Source organism: Chaetodon auriga, chromosome 19, assembly GCF_051107435.1.
Source record: "Chaetodon auriga isolate fChaAug3 chromosome 19, fChaAug3.hap1, whole genome shotgun sequence".
Taxonomy (NCBI): Eukaryota; Metazoa; Chordata; class Actinopteri; order Chaetodontiformes; family Chaetodontidae; genus Chaetodon; species Chaetodon auriga.
This window is the reverse complement of record NC_135092.1, coordinates 19,592,815-19,613,624: the sequence shown is the minus strand read 5'-3', so window position 1 is coordinate 19,613,624 and position 20,810 is coordinate 19,592,815. Positions and strand designations below refer to the sequence as shown.

General features: G+C 42.9%; 2 protein-coding genes across 2 annotated transcripts; one reads left to right on the top strand and one right to left on the bottom strand.

The window, feature by feature from the left end:
* Window positions 1–576: 576 nt before the first annotated feature.
* fbp1b (fructose-1,6-bisphosphatase 1b) lies at window positions 577–3,186 on the bottom strand. The gene is made up of 7 exons (XM_076758297.1): window positions 3,017–3,186; window positions 2,423–2,585; window positions 2,248–2,340; window positions 1,448–1,588; window positions 1,167–1,304; window positions 893–1,012; window positions 577–765 (listed from the first exon to the last, which is right to left on the bottom strand). Exons 1-7 carry the CDS (start codon window positions 3,184–3,186, stop codon window positions 577–579), a joined length of 1,014 nt encoding a protein of 337 aa, XP_076614412.1.
* Window positions 3,187–8,334: 5,148 nt separating this feature from the next.
* On the top strand, window positions 8,335–18,975 carry LOC143338120 (KN motif and ankyrin repeat domains 1-like). Its single transcript, XM_076758291.1, has 11 exons — window positions 8,335–8,371; window positions 9,242–11,824; window positions 12,359–12,511; window positions 12,949–13,087; window positions 13,186–13,365; window positions 13,492–13,579; window positions 14,439–14,658; window positions 15,839–15,981; window positions 17,274–17,474; window positions 17,635–17,733; window positions 17,821–18,975. Exons 1-11 carry the CDS (start codon window positions 8,335–8,337, stop codon window positions 17,881–17,883), a joined length of 3,906 nt encoding a protein of 1,301 aa, XP_076614406.1. The 3' UTR covers window positions 17,884–18,975.
* The last annotated feature ends 1,835 nt before the right edge of the window (window positions 18,976–20,810 follow it).

Genomic DNA, 20,810 nt, shown 5'->3' with positions numbered 1-20,810 from the left:
TTTATGGTTAATCAGAACAATGATGTCCTTTCACTTGGTCTGAGATATCCGGGCTTGGATCCCAAAGAGCCATTATGTCCAAACAAAAAGGAGTCGGTCACTGCTTTCTTAGCAGGAATATGAAAGGAAAGCATTGTTAATACGTCTTAGACACGGGAGACTCAGGCTGGTTGGGTTCCCAGACTGGCAGGTCAAGGCTGGTTAAGGAAGGTGAAAGACTGTACTTCACAGCTTCCAGGTGTGAGTGTGTGTAAACTCTTTTGCAACTCACTGAGGAACACAAGCATCTTTTTGTTTGTCTTTATTTAAAAAAGAGTAAGTCTCTACACCAGCACGACGGACTGAGCAGTGTGTGAGGCAGACGTAGACCCAGTGAGGCTCCTGGTTCCTTCATCAGCGCAGCTGCAGGAGAGAGCTGAAAGCACTTAACGGTGAATGTCCTGATTGAGCCTCTTGATTGTGCGGTTAGCCCTCCTTTAGGTTGAAAAGAAAAACACAATCACATATTATCCCACACACAGTGCTAATTGGTGCCAATTTCACGCAGTCCGGTGCACGGTCGATAGAGTTAATACCTCATTTGTTGTGCTTTTTCCAGATGGAAAGATACTCCTGCACGTCATCAGGGGATCCCAGGACCACGGGAACTCGCTGGTGGATGGTGGTGGGCTGGATGTCCAGGACGTTCATGGCTCCTGTGGTGGCCATGCCTCCTGCCTGCTCCATGATGAAGGCCATGGGGTTGCATTCATACAACAGCCTCAGCTGGAAAGCAAGAAGCAGACGTAGGTGTGACTTCATGAGAGAATACGTGTGGATTTGGCTGAATTTGACTGAAATTAATCCATCTTCAAACAGTTTTCGGACCATTTGTATAAACCCTTGTGCTCACCTTCCCCTTCGGACTCTTGACGTTAGCAGGATATAAAAAGATCCCTCCATACACCAAAGTACGATGAACATCAGCTACCATTGAACCAACATATCGACTGCCATATGGAGCAGAGCCATCCTGGAAAAACAAATATGTAAAGATTTATTCTATGAATTTATGAGTCGGTATGTCACTTCAATTATCAGACTCCGTTAATATACACAACATAATTCCACATTAGACCTTTACAATGTAATAATGTTCAAAAACAGTGACTGTACTCTCATTTTACCTCTGGGTACTTCTTCTTTTGTAGGTATTCGGTCACATCTGGATAAAAATGCTGTGCATATCCTTCATTCAAACTGTAGATTTTTCCCTTTTTCTTAATCTTCACATCTTTATCAACCAAGATGAACTCACCGATCGCCTGGAAAAGAAAAGCGAGGAACAGATGAGAAACATATCAGAAAACTGTCTGATAACACATTAAAAAAACTGAAATAATGAGCAAAGAGGACGCTGTACTGTTGGATATATACTGCATGAGTATAGCGTAAGCCTCGGCCTTACGGGGTCAAGCATGAAGCAGTTGACTCCTTGACCGGTGGAGAGGACCATCATGGTGGCACTGCCATACAGAGCATAACCGGCTGCCACGATGTTTCTTCCTGGCTGCAGAGCGTCCTTCTCAGCTGGCCCAGTATCTGTAGTCTACGCAGCATCACATCACAAAAACAGACAGAGACACTGTGAATCCAGTGCGACTGTTCACACTGACGTTAGTCCTTTCTGATGAAGAATCAGTACAGGGGGATATTGTAAATATATGACTTGTTTTTATGGATTCAGGGCCTGAATGTGAATATTGAAAAAGCCAATATCTCATCTTAAATGAAGACATTAACTGATGTCACGTCATTGTGCTGCTTTTCTTTATCTCTCCAGGAGCCCTTTAAAATTTACAAGAATTAAAGTCCCTGTATGGATTGGCAGGATTCAGATCTTTTCCTTGAGTAAAAGTTCCACAATGTTAAATATTATCAGCAAAATATCCAAAGTAAAGGTGGCCCCTGTGAGGGTTATATCATTAGACATTATCATGATGATTACTGTCATCAGCAACTAATAAATAGATAAATGCAAAGTAAAAAGTACAATATCTACTGTACTTCAACATCATACTTCAGTACAGGACCTGAGTAAATGCACTTAGTTACACAGTTCTGGATGCTGATTTATAAAACTCTGGAGAGTTTTTTTTGAAAAAATACAAACTCAGGGAATCGTCTTTATAAAATATAACTGAAAAAACACTTGGATGAGACTAACTTCAGTGTTTCAAATCAGCTTGCTGAATCATCCTTACTAACCTTTTTGTAGATGGCGAAAATTGTTCCAATGGAGACGAGACAGTCGATGTTCGAGGAGCCATCCAGTGGGTCGAAGCACACGATGTATTTTCCCTGTGAGAACAAATCATTTTATCGCTGTCACAATAACACAAGACATAATACATGCATGCACACACTGTGCAGCTGTGCGCACCTGTTTGTCTGCTTCCACGATGATGGCCTTCTCGTCTTCCTCTGACACCAGCACGCAGGAGGAGAAGGAGGACTTGATCATGTTGATGACCAGGTCATTGGACAGGACGTCCAGCTTCTTCACCTGGTCCCCCGTCACGTTGGTGCTGCCAGCAATGCCGTATCTTCCAGGAGAGGAAAGAGGAGCAGACTGAGGAGATCAAGCCTCAATAAAAGCCACATATTCTAATGCAAGTAAAGTGCAATGAGTGCCTCTTTCATTCTTTTCACAATATGTTTGTTATCATTGTTGTTAAACCAGGGAGAACTTTCTGAAAAGCCCATTATCTTCTTGACCTTTGCCCTACAGAGATTGCACAGAGCATGTGCAGAGTTTACCTTTGGCCGGGGACCAAAGTAAGAGCTGCTTACCGATCCTGAAGTCAAGTTGCATGTAGGTAAAACGGACACTAAACCCACAAATCGACTCATATTCCAAACACATTTAAATGAGAGAGATTAAACCCAATGCAGCTGAGAAGACTAGAAATCGAAACTTGCTGCATGCATGTTTCCTCCTTTCACTCCCACCATTTAAAAAAGAAACAGCACTCACAGGTTAGCGATCCCAGCCTTCCTGACAGCGGTCGAGATGGCTTTCACAGCCGTGCAGATGGAGTTGAGCAGGTTTGTCAGCTCACCTGTTCCATGGGCCCTCCTGCCCTCCTCCAGAACAAACCTGGTGAGGGTCAGCACGTTGGTATCGAAGGCGCCTTTGTCAGACATTTTGCTGTCAGGTGTGGGACTGGGACCTAATGCCTTAAGTGAAACAGGTGAGCCGAGCCCCAAAGTTAAAAAGTGAACTCCAGAGCTGAGAAAGGGGAAGGGACGGGGGTGTGCAACTCCTCTAACCAATGGACAGCGTCCTTTCTGGCAGCGAGGGGTTGGTTCGATTGCTTCTGTCACTGAGGGTTTAAAGTGCAGAGATAGTGAACATTTGTTTTGTTTTAAAGTAACAATGCCTGATTCGATCCTGTGTTTTTATCAGCCTGCACTGTAAAGCTGTGAGCAAAGTTTGGATCGGACCAAATCGCTTTAGTAAGTCAAAATTGTGTGATGCAACAGGTGAAACAGCACTATGAGTCGTCATAATTGTTTAATTGTGTTTATGTTGCATCATTATTCCAAAACCACTTAGCCTAATTCCTGTTTCCTGACAGTGCATCAGCAGATGCTCCAAGCTTCCCAGATATTTGGTGGATTATTTCATTTACTCAGTGCTATGAGTGCCAAGAAGTCAATGAGTTTTACCTTTCCTAGTTTTTAACATACCTTCACTTCACATACATTTTCCCTTCAATCACTTCTTCCACTCAGAAAAATGATGCACAGCTTGTTCTCAGTATGCCTGCAAACACTACTGAAACATTCGTTCCCTGCATGATCCTGAAGAAGAGTAAAGTTCAAATCACGGGGCTCACTGTCCTTGCCTACCCGACCTGACTTCACATGACACCTTTGATTTTACATGTGCTGATAAAACAGTATTTGAGGCAGAGGGAGCAGCATGCTGTCTCTGTGTCAGTGTGTCTCTGCATGCATGTAATTACTTTACGGCTGTCTCTGTCTGTGGCACAAACACAGGAAGGTGAAAGGACATCAGTTCAGAGCTGCTCCACTTACAACACAAGCTTATACTAAAAGTTTCACAACAGAAAGCTCAAGTTGAACTTTGAACTTAACAAGATACCAGGCATGATAATAGCCGCCAGCACAAGGCTGGACTACTGCAGGACGGTTAATCACACACCATCCAAAGCTGGTTCAGGTTAATGATACAAATGTAGCTGCAAAGGTCAGTTTTGCAGACCACCAGGTGAGAGCTACACACAGCAGATTCTGGTTTAACGGGTCCCTTTTCACAGACACATACACATTCAAATACTTAAATAAAAACATGTATGGTTTCATATTATCTGTAAAGAAAACGAGTTCTTAAATAAGTTATGAAATGTGCTCTTTTTGCAGTCAAACTGCATAAACAGATTCGTCTTTGCTGGACTTGTGTGCAGTGCAAAATGTATTTCTGCACTGCGTCCACATGATGTCGCTGTGTAGCTTACAAGCCGCTGAATACAAATGAAGCCTGGCCAAAGACTCAACTCTGAGGAGCATGCAATTTCCTGCTGGTGCTGCTCTGATTTACCCAAAATCAACTCGAGTTTTGCGGGTCTGTGCAAACAAAAGCATTCACTTACTTTTTAAACCTTCAGCGCCATTAAAACAGCTCTGCTCGGGCTCTGGATCTTCCTGCAGGATTAAAGTGACCAACTTCTTCATGTCATTAGTCTCTGTAAATAAAACAGTGGACTTGTATAGTTCAACCCATTAACAACATTTAAACAATTAATGCAGTGTAGTTTGGCTTTAGAAAACTCACAGAATCTGTGAAGAAAAGGTGGATTTAGGTCAAATTATTGAAAACATCACACCATTTTTACTGATCTTTGATTAACTTTTAACAGTAGACATTCAGCAGGAGTTCTTTTAAGACATAAAACGTGTTTTAAAGAAATACATAATCGTTGATAATAAGCTATAATTGATCAAAACCTTTCTTTTTTTTTGGAGAGAATCCTGCAGAAAGCTGTGAGGAAGATGCTTCAGAGATAATAGAGTCAAAGAAAATGCAGTCTTCACGCTGTGGAATCGATTCAATAGAAGAAAAGGCATCATCAATATTTTATTAAGGACTATTCAGCACCTGACGGAGCACGGTGACAGCTGTCTGCGCATGCGCATTGACTGTCCTGCTCCTGCGGAGAGAGAACTTATTCCTTCAGATGAGCGACTGAAAGGTGGAGCAGAGGACGAAAAGATAAATTTGGGATGCGTTTCATGTGTAAAAAAAATGCCCTTTCCCTGCTGATGTAGCTGCTGTGTGACATTATTTTCAACTTGCACATCACCGGAACTTGTAGGCGCTCACCTTCTGCTCCCTGCACAGGTGAGTAGCTAGCTGACGGAGGCTAATGCGCAGAGTTTGGTGTGAAACTTTAAAACCGACTCTTTTTTTGTCGTTTTTAGGTTTGCACCTGCACCATATTACAGTTTGTCTCGTATTCTGACCACAAGGTGTCAGACAGACGCAGCATCCAGCCCCGCTGACGTTTCGTCCCTTTTATGAGAGACACTTTGCAATAAGGTGTCATCCTTAGAATGTCTCATCCTTCAGCAACGCTTACCTGTTTCAGCAGCTTCTGTATGTCAGAACTTGAGGGATTCAAGCGAAATGATCAGTAGGACTTCCTAAAACCCCTGCAAAATGGAGAAAAGCATTGGATGGTTATTCTCCCCAGAACATAAACATCCTAGACTCAACCACCGCGGCCTTTCACCCCTTAAAACCAAGCAATGTGTGCTTGACCCCTGGTCAGCAATCCCATATGTTCACAAGTTATGGTCAGAGTTATTGATCAATTCAAAAGAGAAAAAAAAAAAACATATTTTGGTGCAGCTGATGTTTTTTTTTTTTTCTGCTTTCTTTACTGTTAATTATTTTAACCCCTTAGACTTGTCCTGAATCCACCAAGTCAGGAGCTGCAGCCCGACACTGAAAAGAGATTATCTTCATGATGTAACAGTTTGCAGCAGTTCAATTGGAAATTTGGCTGCCTGATAGTATTTCCACATTGTTTATGGCCCAGTCCACTAAAACCCGGCCAGGATGGCATACTGATGGCCATTGGTTGGCAAATAACGGCCAACAAGATGAAGTGTCCTTTTCAGAGTTTGCACTTAAGCCTTAGCTTGACTTCTATAAATCTACTGGAGATAACAATATAAATATAAATCTTAATAAATACAACCTCATGACATCTATGTGCCTCGTTCTGCACAAGGTTATTTAAACAGGTCCTGAAATTGAATTTAATAAACTTGGCAGATGATTACACACATTAATAAAATTCACTCCATTTAGATGAAACCATTCACGGTTTAATTCAGCAGCTGTTTGACCACAGCAGATACCTGTCGTGCAAACAGAAATGGGTGGACATATGGCCAAAATGTCATGCTGGTGATTGGTTGGTTGATTGATTTTTTATTTATTTATATAAATGCAAAGCACTCTACAGCAGCTATTTATCATGTGTTGACAAAAGATGAATTGCATCTTTAGTCAGAAAGAGCAACACCAAGCATATATTTGCATGCATGAGTCATTTTTTTGCAAAATGAATATTAGCATAAGCTCTGCTAACTCTGTTAGCTCTCACTTACTAGTAAAAGAAGAAAGAATAAAGTGACGCCTGCCCTCAGACACAACCAGAACTTTATTCTAAATAAAGATTGAAAACATATGGGAGTTTCCACTGTGGCTGTACAATAAACGATACTGAAAAATGACCCATTGTTGAACCTAATTGCTGATGCCTCTTGTAGACTACTCAACTTTAAGTTACTGCGTACTGATGGCAGTAACTCATGTGTCTGAAACCCTCTCCCTGGGTTGAACTTAAAAAACCGCAGTCACCTTGAATGTCACGAATGGTGACGTCACTGAAGCAAGTCATTTTGGTAAAATTATAAGATACAGACAAATAAGGAAATCGTATTTGGTTATGTGCTAAACTAACATGGGCAAACACACACACACACACACACACACACACACACACACACACACACAGAGCACATCCCAGCAGCCTCTGGGCGTCACTGTGTGTGTATAAGTTACTGAATCAGGATGTGTGAGTTTCTTTGTGAATACGTAAGATGCTCCGTGTTGAAAATATTTAAATAATGTTTTTTTCATATAAGCAGTAAAGTGTTTTTGATGCAGATCGAACTCAAAAAGCGTACATACATTTAAATCTCATGTTTAAATTTCACTCCTGCGTGTCTTTCCTTGTCTCTAACTCGTTCATCTGCTGCTTCCACTTCTTGTTTTTCAATGCAAACTTGACTCATATGCTAAAATGTTCCGTATATCAGTGATCCATGTTTAATTAAATGCACTGATGGAGACTGGCTGTGACAGCTGGAAGTTACTCTTTCACATCCTCCTATCCATACTGATGTTGACGGTGGTAAATGCTCTGTTACCATATTTTCCTCTATATTCCTTGTGTGCATAGATTGAATGTTTTCTGTGTTGAGTCATTCTTTCTGGAACAATCTAACTTCTCCTTACCCAACTCATGCACTCTTATTTTATACATAAATCACTATTCAGCTCATCACTAAACTTGCAAACTGAATGGAGAAAAATACTGTAAAAAGTACGGTGAAAGTGGTCCCTCAGCATCTGATTCTAATCAATATGTTCCTATTGAACAGATGATCAAAGGTTTGCGTCCCCCTTCACAAACAGACAGAAAATTCCTTCCAGTCAGGCTGGAACGGGCCAGTGTCTTCCGATTGACATGGTCGTTTTTATTCTGACTGGGCTATTATTATCATTATTAGTGAAATGTTAGGGCCCGTGTAGATGCAGCTTCTGAGAGAACTCTGTGCATCCCAAGCAAAAAAAAAACCTCCTTAAAACCTGCACATGCTGCGAACAGAAGGTGCTTACTGATGAGAAAGTGATATGGCGTTGCAGTGCGGTGAGTCACTGCTGCGCACTGAGGCTGGGACGTCTTGCTCACTGTACATTTGCAGAATTAACTATAATATGTCACGGCCTGGTGTTGCATTTCCTTTATGTAAGCATTGTAAGGTTAGCTGCTATTGACTGTTGGGCCTGGGCTGGGAGAGAGCGAGAGAAGCTGAACGAGTGATGCAGTGGGTCAACATGTGCAGTAAAAGCTAATTATCAAGATATGAAGAATGGTTCACTTGCTTGCTTTTTTTTTTTTTACAGACTTTTCAGACTTCTGGTTGGATTTAAAGGGACCGCTCCATCATTGATACTTGTGAATCGTATTCATGGCTCAAGGCAGTTACATCTTAAGAAATGTGTCAGGTAATTAGTGCTATTACTTTCCAGATAGCTTAAATGCTGTTTTTTGCTTGTTGTGGATTTGCTTGCTGTGGATTTCTTAACATTTCTCCATGTATAATGCACAAAAAAACAGCCTTTTGTTTGAAGGTGTTATAATGGATTTAAAGACTGCAAAGAAGTGAATATCTACATAAAATAAAACACATTTCTCGCAATTAGAGTGTTCAACATTTGGAATTTAAATGCTGTTATATCTCTTTCATAAATTACATTTTTTACTGTGTCAAGTAAATGAGTAAGATTTTTTTGTGAGCTCACTGGCAGAAATACTTGGAAGATGTCTGTGGCTGAGAAAACCTGCCAAGAGTATGGTTAGGCATTTAGAGGGAAAGTTGCAGAGTAATTATAGAGTAGCTTCAGTCTGTGAAGAGAGACATGCCATTTGCAGAGAAGTGTCTACTGAAAACAGAGTGTCTACACGATTGGTAAATTCTCCTCTGTCCCTCCTCTTCTTGTGAGACTCTGGGGCTCAGAGACTTTATAGTCAAAAACACTTCGAGGTGATAGAAGGAAGGCTCTAGACTCGAATAGGAACCGTCGCTGATGATATTGAGGTAAGGACAGAAAAAAGAAACTGTACGGGCAGACAGTATTTAGCATAAGGCAGTATGAGATTGTATATTTTTTTTGTTATGAAGATCTTTGATTTCAGTTTTCAATATCACTGGGTTGTTGTTGTAAATCTAATGTCTAGTTTTAGAGTTAATTTTAAACTATGTGCATTTTTCATATTTGGAGACTTGTGCGTTTGATTTCCCACTTTCCAGCCCGGCGATTGGACTCTTTTTTTATGCTGCAAGAGTAATAAACTATGGCTATTTGGTCTAACAGGTCAAAGCACAGAAGAGTGCATTCCTAACTACTTGGGGATAAAGAGTTATCAGCCAGACGGGGACAACCTCAAGTGTCTGGATAGTTTTCATCACGGCACCACCATTAAGCGGCTAAGCCTTAAGAGGAGGCCCAGAGTGGCCATAAATAATGTGGAAAAAACACAGAGTGGTATTTCATCCAGCCATTCTGCAGAATCCTTGTCATCGTCTAGCAGTGATGACACAAGACTACTGGGCATGTCTTCTACAACCAGAGGTCGACCTCCTCTTCCTCCACCACACGGTTCCTCATTGGACAGCAAGCCCTCCAGAAATGAGATGCAGGCAACATCTCACATACTTAATGAGTCAAAGCCGCAGCCTGCTGCAAGAACTCTTGCTTTACAAAGACAAAGTCCTGTGGTGGAAAAGACCATTGGGGACACCCACAAACATTTGGATCAAGAGGGGATGAACCAGCCTCCACCTCAGCCCCAACCCCGTCGACGACTGGCCAGCTTTGGAGGTGTAAGCTCCCCTGGGTCACTGTCCCCCTTCACTGGCCTGGGTGCATATAATCAGAACAACAATGGGAACAAGCCTACTGGCACCGGGGGGGATATGCATGCCCACCTTAGCTCATCCCTGGGCAGTAGAGGTAGCACAGGATGCCTTAGGCTTAGCCCACAGACCTCTGGTAGAACCACCCCAGTTACAAGTGTTGGCCCCATGCACCTGCAGCATGTCCGTGACCAGATGGTAGTAGCTCTTCAGAGGCTGAAGGAGCTGGAGGAGCAGGTGAAAATCATCCCTATCCTCCAGGTGAAAATCTCAGTCCTTCAGGAGGAGAAGAGGCAACTGGTCTCTCAGGTCAAGAACCAGAATGACAATGAGGACACAAATGATGTGATCTTGAAGAGATCATGTAGCATTGAAAGGTCTGACATTGGGAACAAGGTGAATACTGAGGAAGGACTTGAGGACATAGTGAGAAGTGACTGCACTGACCTTAGGGAGTTCAAGAAACTGACTGAAGAGATGCAGGCATTGGAAAGAACCATCAAGGGTGGACGTCTGCAAGCACTGCATGGAAAAAGCCATAGCTCTCTGCATGGCAAGGCTGTCAAGTCAGTTGCAGTTGGAACGGATAAAGATATAGATATCACCTTGTTTAAACCCTTGAAAGAAAACAAATATGTATACACTGATCAAGTAGAGATGAGGTCTGTGGCAACAGAAGTGACTGAAGTTAATCTTGGACTTTACACAGAACGAGAAGCAGAGCTTGATGCCCAACAACTAACAATTGGTGCCTTAAAGGAGAGAATTTGTCACTTAGAAGCAGAGTTGAAAGAATCAGCTCTCCAGACAGAGATGAGTCGCCTGAAACTGGAACTTCAGGCTGCAGGTGCTAGGAACCGAGCAGATAAAACCTCCTTAGCTAGGCCATCCACTGTGAGCACAGGCACTGAGGCGAGGCCTCACACCACAACCCAGGGTGTGGGTAATCACACAGAGCTCCGGGATGCCAGCACAGGGGAGGCAACACAGATGAAGACTGTGGGAGTATCCTGTTGTAGGCCTGAGCTGAAGGATGTTTGCACAGGACCAGATGTACCCATGAGCCACTGGGAGGTCAGGGAGCGAGTGGAGACCATGGAAAAGGGTGTGGGGATCCATGTTTTTACTAACACACAAGGAGTTGGAATGGAGGTAAAGTTATGTGATGCAGAAACTAACACAGAGGTGCCAGTTGAGAATCTGGGCTCCAAAAAAAGAAAGATTAAGTATAATTCTGTGGCTTGTGGGGACTGCTCTGTTGATGTGATCATCTATGAGGCAAAGGACGTAGTCTCTCAAGGTATCGCCACAGATCAAGTCAGAGGGGTCGATCTGGGAATCATGGCATCACCCAAGACAGCTTCTCAGCGTACCAACACTGTATCCAGTTCTGTGTCTCGCTTTACCAACACCAGCAATGCCTTCAACACCGATTCCAGCACTAACACTGTCCTAAGTACCAAAGACAAACACACCAACACCACTCAGACTGTCACTAGGACAGTGTCAGTAGGCAACAGGGTCAAAGATATGAAGTGCTCCCCAGAGACCAGAACAATTGGTGTAGGAACTGCATATCTGCCACGAAGTGCCTTAAAACAAACACCAGGGACAGTCGCAAAGGTAACCAGAGACACTGGTGTTGGATTCACAAACATTAATGACAATTTCCTGGTTGGACTGAAAACCCGAAATATGGCCTCTGGACCGTCCCATATACCCGACCCCAGCAAGACAAGAAGCATCGGCGTAGGGGAGGGAAGGATACGGGATCTGTCCGTTTCGTCCAGTAAGCCGGTCCAGATGCCCCAGCAGTCTTCACAGTCCCAGTGGGACCCCGAGCTGAATCATTATATAGAAAAGATGCATAGGCTCTTCAAGGAGAATGGGGACCTCCTCACAGACGACTACACTCACCACAGAGACGGGTTTGTCCAGCAGCACGGTAGCCGAGGTAGTGCCATCTCCAAACTGCCCTCCAATAACAAAGCTGCAGCACAAGACGGAACAGAAGCCCGACCTGTGGATTCTCAGCCACCAGGTAACACTGAAGGGTGTTGTGTAAATGGAAAAGTCAGTTCTTGTCGAGCGCAGTTGAGAGATGCCACTCAAATACCAGAAAACAGAACATTGAGATTGTCAATAGATCTTCAGTGTTTGCAGACAAGAGGCAGTCGCTGCTCAGTTCTTCTCATACTTTTAGATAACACACAAAACTTTTTCTTGGCTCGACACACATTGTGTTCTTCTCTACATCACAACATCTCAAACACCAGACAACTGCACCCATTCCTTAAACTCCTGCGCACATACAGTACATCCTGTTGTTGTGCAGATATACACATTCTCAGACCACACGTACACAGGAAGAGGTTTCAGCCCTCTTCCAGGCTAAACTGACCAGGTTTGGATACATAAGACACATAAGCATTTCTCCATTGTGCCACTAGTGGTCAGAAATGCTTTACACTTTAATGTTGGATTATCATTATTATGTAATGTACAGTATGAATATCTGTAATGTCATGCTAGCACTATTCAAAAATATCACTAACATCCTCTTTCTTTGTCACAGTCAGCAGAGAGTTTCAGCGCCCATCTCAACTTTCAGTTGATTCTTCTAAGTGTGACAAAGCAAACCCAGGAATCTGCCAACAGGGTGGCAGCGATTCAGAGGTCAAAAGAATGATACAGATGTTAGAACAACAGGCATCCTCAGCTCTGCAAGGTAAACATGCATGTGGTGTGAGTGTGTGTGTGTCTTTATCTTAGAAAGTTCATCTTCCTGTGAAGTGTAGTAAACATTAGCTGGGTGAGGATGCTGTCTGTGCAGAGGTAGTCTAGTTTATAAATATTTTATTTCCAGACCACTCCCGAGGCCCAGTTTAAACTTGTGTTAGGTTTAGAGGAAGTGGCTGCCTTTGGCCTGGCCGGTTTTACTTTCTGAGGGATACACTTGCAATGTTTGGAATGATATCTGGTTTTGGAGCCGTCTCGTACCACATACCAGTTTGTGGCTGAGGGTCTAAAATTGAATGGCTTCGTAGGAGGAGCTTGTGTCCAAGAGAGCTTTCTCTTTTCAAATGAAAATGCAAAGCCTCATGACTCTTTCCTCACTGAGTCCTGTACAGATAGTGGGTTTGTATCTGTTTTGTTACACTGCAGATGACACAAATGCTTCATTGTTGTTTCTAGAGAGGTCAACTAATGCCAGTGTGCTGCGGTCTGTAATGAAGAAGCAGAATGGTGACCAAGGCTGTAGCAGCAACAGGAAGAGCATGAAGTTCATGAGGGTGACCGCAGGGTAATCATCTAATTTCTAAACTAATACTTTACAACAAGCCTCTAGGATTTGTTATCATTAATTTTTTTTCAGTATTAACTCTTGTGTTTTGTCCTTAGATTGGACCCCGTGTCATCGTACGAGCTCTCTGCCTTTGAGAAGATGAACTCTGAGGAAGGGGAAAGGAGGGGAAACAAAAAACTAAAGGAAGCTTCTCAGGATGGAACACAAGCAAGAAAGGGCAAAGGTGGCTGCAGCAAGGCAGCGAAAGGTTCTGCAAAATCACACGCGCAGCAGAGGTAACGAGCTGGAGTCCAGACGGTTTTAAAGCCATAGAATCTCAGCTGAAGATTACTGCTATTATACTGTGTGACTCTTACTTTTGAGGTCCGAACCCGTAACCTGTAGCATTTCATTCCTTTCAGGTGTAAGTTAAGCGAAAAGATGTTTTCTGCTTGTCAAGCCTTAAAGATGCAGCTGAGTGATGACACGGCTTTATCCAGCAGGGACTTGGTATGTTTTGTTCTCTGCTGTATATTCAGTGAGCGAGCCGTTGAAGGTCGCTGTGTGTGTGGCTGTGCGTGTGTGTGTGTTTGTGTGCACATTTAATGGTATGTCACTGCATGGGTGTGGAGAGATGCTGGGCCAGGCTGTGTTCGAGTATGTCATTTAAAACGAAACGACTCTGGCATTGGATACAAAAAGCTCAGGAATGTGTCAGCTCTGTAATTTTCTGTCATTGTATTCTTCCTGAACTTGAAAACAGGGATATTTGTGAGTGAAGGGGAGTCTTTACTTTCACAATAATTTGATAAACAGAACTAGAAATATATTGAAAAACAAACTTGAAATACCAAGAAAACTCTCAACAAACTTTCTTGTGGATTAAAGGAAGAGAGAGTCCAAAGCTGAGTTCTTGCTTTGTTGTGCTCTTTGTATTCTTTCATTCACGTCCTTGTAATCAGTGTCGTGCATTAACATGCTTGTCAGTTAAACACATCCATTTGCAACGAATATGACCATCGTTAACTCCCGCTAATGCACTGTGTCCAACGGCATCCAGAGTGCCGGGTGGCCAAGGCATCACCTGCCCCGCCCTCATCCCAACCAATGCCGCTCCTCATGCCTAAAACTGACCAACCCAACCAATGAAGGCAATGAGTACTAGCCAGTCAGAGGGCAGTAGAGCTAGTGTGAACTTGCACAACACTGCCTGTGATTAAAGATACTCCTGACTATTCTGAAGTAGTATTTGACATTGCTCTGCACACTCAGAGGCACTTCCTGTCTGAAGATGACTTTAAAACCATTGTTTTTCTATATATATTCATACACATACCTGTTTTTGTTTGTATTCTTTTGTGCCTTGCAGCATGACTGTCTACAAACGCTCCAGACAGAGTGGTTCTCTGTGTCCAGCCACAAGTCCGCTGCCCCTGACACGGTGGACGACTGCTTGTCTGCTTTTCGGGCGATCTCACCCTCAGTCTTGCAGCATATAGCCAACATGGCCGACGGCAACGGAAACACAGCTCTGCACTACAGCGTGTCTCACTCCAACTTTGGCATTGTGAAGAAACTGCTTGACGCAGGTACAGTAAGACTCACAGGGCAACGAGAGGCCATCACGTGTTCTGCCAGCGTTCTGACGTTGTCGACTCCTCGATGTGAAGAAACACGTCGGTGACTGATTTACGATCAGCCAAAAGAGATGTTTTTTACAGTCAGAGCTGTTCTGATAAGATAATAATTACAGCACACTTAAAAAGTGCGTGTACTCGCTTGTGAAGTGGTCGTTAAAATCAAACTCTATCGATCCTCAGATGTTATGTACTGCTACAGCAGTGCCTATATCTAAAGTGCAGAAGGTATAATTTGTCCAAACAGTCTTTCTTAAGATTACAAATGAAGATGCACTTTAGAAATCCACTTCAAAAATCATAATGAACTGTTCCAACGTTTTTTCCAGCTGTGAGCAGGTTGAGAAGGGATCAAAAATTCAGAAATATGATTCAGAGCCAAGCCATTCAGAGGCTTTAGTGAATATAAATTCAACAGGCAGGAGTGGAGGAGATGAAATACTCTTTCTTGTTTTTATCTAAAGGCCTTGAGCCTTCCAGAAGAAGTTGGACCCACCTCTGTCTGGTCTAAGGCCAGGTGGAATAGAAGCATATTATCAGGGAAAAAGTCAACAATCCCCTGTGTCACATTTATCAGCATCATGTTTCCTGTGTTCCTGGTGGAAAAAGCTTTTTGTAATGTCACTCGAAACGAAGTCAAATATCACCTTGCCCTAAAAGGCGAGATGAACTACGTCTACGACATCCTTGTACGTAGAAAAGAAAAAGAAACCTTTTGAAAAAGAGAGTCAAGGCAGTGTGATGCTTCACGGGATGCACTGAGTGTTTCGGCTGCTCATTCTTACTGTTGAATTTTAGCTGTCACAAAACACACTTGAGCACGTTTGATTGCACAGCGACAATGAAGCCACAGTCATCTGAGGACACTTTGAGGAACACTCAAGTGTGATTGTATCATAGCTGCTGTGCAACAAAAGCATGGCTTTTTTTCCACCTTTCCAAATGTACAAATGAATGAACTTTGGTATTTTGTTTGACATTTTTACTCAGAAAAAGCCTGTTTTGTGCAGGTATTTCTTAAAGATATGAAACCTGCTGCAGTCAGTGCACGAGGAAGAGGTTTGCTCTTTCCTCCTTACACCTTTGTGCTTCCCTCTCCTTTGTTGTTTCTGCTTGAGCACCGTCACCACAGAGGTGTGCAACGTGAATCAGCAGAACAAAGCCGGCTACACGCCCATCATGCTGGCTGCCCTCGCGGCTGTGGACAGTCCAGAGGACATGAGGGTTGTGGAGCAGCTCTTCACAAAAGGAGACGTCAATGCAAAGGCTAGCCAGGTGAGCGTGTTCTCAGGTGGTGGTGGTGGATGCCATGTTCTGCTGTTTCTCTGTATTATCTCCATATGTTGCTGTGGTTACTTTTAAAAACAGCTTGCTGTTAATTCTTGAATAAATAGACTTTTTTTTTTTCTTTTGGGTTATTAGTTCAAAATCTGATGTTTGCCAGACAGGGTTTTGTTTCTCTGTGCATATATGTGATTAAACTGGAGGAAGCAAAAGATTACAAACAAAAGGGGAATATAGATAACAGGCCGCGGGCCTATCGCATCAACTTATTGGGAGCCTGCTAATCAGCAGTAAGTTTAGCATGGTGAAAGATAAGCCGTGCACAAATTGAGTTTTTTGCTCATTTGTGCATTTTTATCACTCCAGCGATAATATCTTTTTTTGCATGCAGGTGTTATCTTTAAGCAAGTTTCCAAATGTGGGTATTACTGCACAGAAATAATTTCACACAGACGTGAAGTTGGATTCTACATGAACCTAAAATCCCAGCAATAAATCTTCAGCTCTTATGGAACTACAGGAAACGGTATATTTACATACTGTATGGGTGTTTTTTTTTTTGGTATAACACTCAATTTTATAGGTCTGTAATTTCCTAATAATGTCCTCTGAAGTTCTCCTGGAAAGAACGGTGTATTTTCCTTCTACTTATAGGAAAAAAGATTTACAGAGGAATTTTTCTTGAATGACCTCCTCTGTTTAAACTTAATATTCACTTTTTATCGTTTATTACTGGAAACTTTGTAGCAGGCAGGAGTAAAAGAAAAAGTTCGGGAAAGCCTGTTCCAACTGTGACAGGGAGGGAAGGTGAAGAGATAAATCAGACACGCCTGCGAGCCAGAGGGCAGGGAATGACTAAGAAAAGCAGCTGGAGGAGAACAGGTAGAGGAGTGAGAGTGACTAAAGGATAACTAATGTAACTAGTCTTCATACATGTGGTTAGTTTGCTTGCTTGTAGAAAAGTACAGTTTTTGTTTGGATGACCTGTGCACGCAATTAATTGGAACTGCCTGCATAAATATCAATAAAATGTATCTATATTTGGCCTATAACTGGTACCAAATTTCCCAGCTTTTCCAGGAGAATTATTGGCTAATTATCAGGAACTTACAGAACCCAAACTGAGACGTCAGTGGGTGGATGTGCTGTGTGTGCACAGATCTTCAGAGTGTGAAGAACGAAGATCCGTCTGATTCCACTGACGAGCTGGAATCCTGTATGTGTGGACATGTGGACTCAGCATCATTAACCCTGTTTCCTGCGTTTGACCCCTCGCCGTCCAGGCCGGTCAGACCGCTCTGATGCTGGCTGTGAGCCACGGCCGGATGGACATGGTGCAGGCGCTGCTGGCGCAGGGGGCGGAAGTCAACCTCCAGGACGACGAGGGCTCCACGGCGCTGATGTGCGCGAGCGAGCACGGCCACGCCGACATCGTGAGGCTCCTGCTGGCACAACCAGAGTGTGATGCCAGCCTGACTGACAGCGTACGTGAGTCACTGCTTCTGCAAGCACCGTGGCTTCAACTTTGTCTCACATGTGGCGTTCCCAAAAGACGAAGAATTTCCATTAAGTCCGTCAGGGAAACAAAGGAGGTAGTAAAACCATAATGTGTGTGTGTGTGTGTGTGTGTGTGTGTGTTTGCAGGATGAAAGCACAGCCCTGTCCATCGCACTGGAGGCGGGACATAATGACATTGCAGTGCTCCTTTACGCACATGCCAACTTCTCCAAAGGACAGACGGGGGTATGTGAGCCACACTTCACACTAACACTCAAAATAAGTATATGTGTGGCTCGTCTGTTTACTGTGTGTGTTTATGTGTCTTAACAGGCGGCTGCTCGTCACGTTGGCAAGTCTCTCTCCTCCTCTGGTGGCAGAAATATCTTGGAATGAGGTGAAGCCTGAATGGATGCTTCTCAAATATTATTTACGAGGTGTTTCAGAATCAAAGCGGCTAAAACAAAGGGCTAAGATTTACACCGAGTCACGCCGGGATCAGACTACATGACTTTTCCTCTCTTTCGTTGCCCCACCTGACAGCAGCATCCTTCCTCCTCCTCCTCCTCCTCCTCCTCCTCGCTCATTTAGCACGTCACACTGCACGAGTACAGACGCCCAGCTGTCGTTCACGACTGGCCGCGACGCTGGTAATTGGTCAACCACGATATGATATATGCATGGCAGAGTATTTTACTATTGTTTGTATCCTGCAGTCATCTGTTATAGACTGTGCTATTATTTTAAACTTTCTTAGATCTTCTATCTTTAATTCTCTTTGTTTGTAAATGATATTTATAGTAGCAATATTTTATAATTACAAAAGAAAAACAAGATATAAAAAAGGAAATGTGTGAATTAATGAACAATAGATGACAATAGCTCAAGGCTTGATTTTGTTAATTATTCTGAGAATAATACTTAAAATCTTAGAACTAGGTGAACTTTGTACAACTATATTTTTATTGTAATGTAATAAAAAAGGATTTATTTGTATTTATAAGTTGACATTTTTGACATCTGTTCTGCTTTACTCGAATCATGAAGCATGACGGATATGTTAAACATTTAAACATAAAAGCTACATGCAATTCCATGCAACTGCAGCACTTCTGTGTCTGAGATGATGTTGTCGGCGACGTGCTGTAAAGGAATATTTCAACATTTTGGGGAAATCCACATCTTTGCTTTCTTTCTTGAGTTGAACCTCACACTGTTCATCAAACATGGAACATCAAACCAATGAGATGTAACGTGTTAATTAGCTTCAGAGGTGGTGGTCAGCGGGTTTCTTTTCACCTTTGGTCAGAGCCCGGCTAACTGTTTCCCACTGTTTCCAGTCTTTATGCTAAGCTAAGCTAATCGGCTGCTGGCTGTAGATCCAATCAAACTCAAAGCAAGAAAGCAAAAAAGCATATTTTGGTTCACAAAATGTCAGACTGCTCCTTTAAGTGGTGTTTTCTGTGAATAAAGAGACGTCTCATCATCACTGCTGTCCTGTCATCATAGGCGTTAACCCTTCGACAGTCACTTTAACAGTTTCAGTTGGATTTGAAACGATCTTTAATATTCAGTCAGACATTTACAGTATTTACAGTTTTTAGTGGATCTAATAAATGTGTTCTGCTCTGCTGTTTGCTACTAATCAAATTAAACAAAAGTGCTTAAACCAGTTGAAGAGTCAGTCAGCTGTGGCCTCACTGGGTCACCAGCATTTCTTTCTCTCATTATCGGTTCAGCTGACACCAGATTGATTCTTTCATTGATGCCCAGCTCTCTGTCCTCACCTCCGTCCACCTCAGCAGGTGTCGTCCTCTGTGTCCATGCTGTCCACACGTTTTACTATCATGTTTTCACTGAGCTTCCACTGACTATTTCAAGGACGGGGCAGCAAGATGCTTTGAATTTTAAGCGTCTTTTCAGCAGACAGACACAAACGACGGGCTGGTTGTTAGCTTGGCTTTTTGACCTGACAATGCAAATCACGGCCTGGATGACTGATCAGAGGGTCCCATCCATGCTTTCGCTGCCGCAAATTAAAACTGTATTTCAGCTTTGTATAAGCTATAATTAATTTATCAGACATTCAAAAATAACCTGCACCCTGGTGCTGCTCAGGCTGTTTTAATGGAGGACGGAGCTGGAGAACAGAGAGACTGTGGGGTGATGTTGGCATTAAATGTGGGATAATAATTCAATTCTGCATCAGCCTGGCAACTGAGGCTATCGTTTAATTTTGCAGAAGAGCACTGATAGACAATGAATATGTGATCGGTTATAAATTAGAAGTCATAAAATAAGACATAGCCCCATTTCTAAAGTGTGGATTGTTAATTTTCTCTGTTTTTTTGCCAAGAAAATGTCAATCATAAAGATATTTTTGACATTAGTGAAACATCTGCAGGGACACAGCGGGGTGTCTCTCTGTCCCTGTGCTCTTGTCCTCTGCATCTAACCAGATGATTCACATTTTGTCTCTTTGCAAAGGTTGTAGAAGACAGGGCAGATGTATAAAACGATGCTGTCATTCCTTACAGCGTGCCACCGTGTCCCATTACTGAGAGCCGTGCGACTGAGAGCGCTCTGAGTCATTTCCCAGCAACAGCAATAAAATACAATGATATACAAGGTCCGCCATCACAATCTGCAGTTGCCATGGCAACAGTCAGCGGTTTTCAGCGAGCGGTTCTTGGGATCATAATACAGAAATGATATCTTTATTTCACCGCAGCGAGTGAGCGAACCCAGTCACTTCCCACTGGCATCCAGTGTGAGCAGGAACTTCGCCGCTCTTTATTACGAATGAGAATAGATTTTCATTTAAGGCGTCTTCAAAATCAAAACAACAACAGCTCCATCCTCTTTCCATTCTTCACAACAATAATAAATGTCATGTGAAACTGGCGTGCAGGGAAAATCAGCAGTGTCATGCAGATTAATCCCCCTGTTCACTGAGGCAAGATATACAACAACTAGTGCAGCTTCAGTGTGCACACGGCTTCTGTTTCAGCGTGTAGCATGTTCTCCACATCTGCTGGCTAATGATTAATTAGCCGGCTAATGATTTATTATTTCAAGGCTGCGAATGATGCAGCCCGTCTTTGTGTGTATGTTCAGGGTTCCTGCAGTAATACAGTTTGTTGAAGTCCTCTGCTCCGAAGCGTGTGCCTCTTTAAAGCTAAATACAAGACACGATGCATCATCCTATCATATCCCATCACACTTTACAGTGCATCTTGCATCTTGAAGTGCACTGATGGCACAATTTTGCAGACTATGGCTAATTAGCCTGTCAGCTGCAGCACCTTAAACAGCACAGAAAC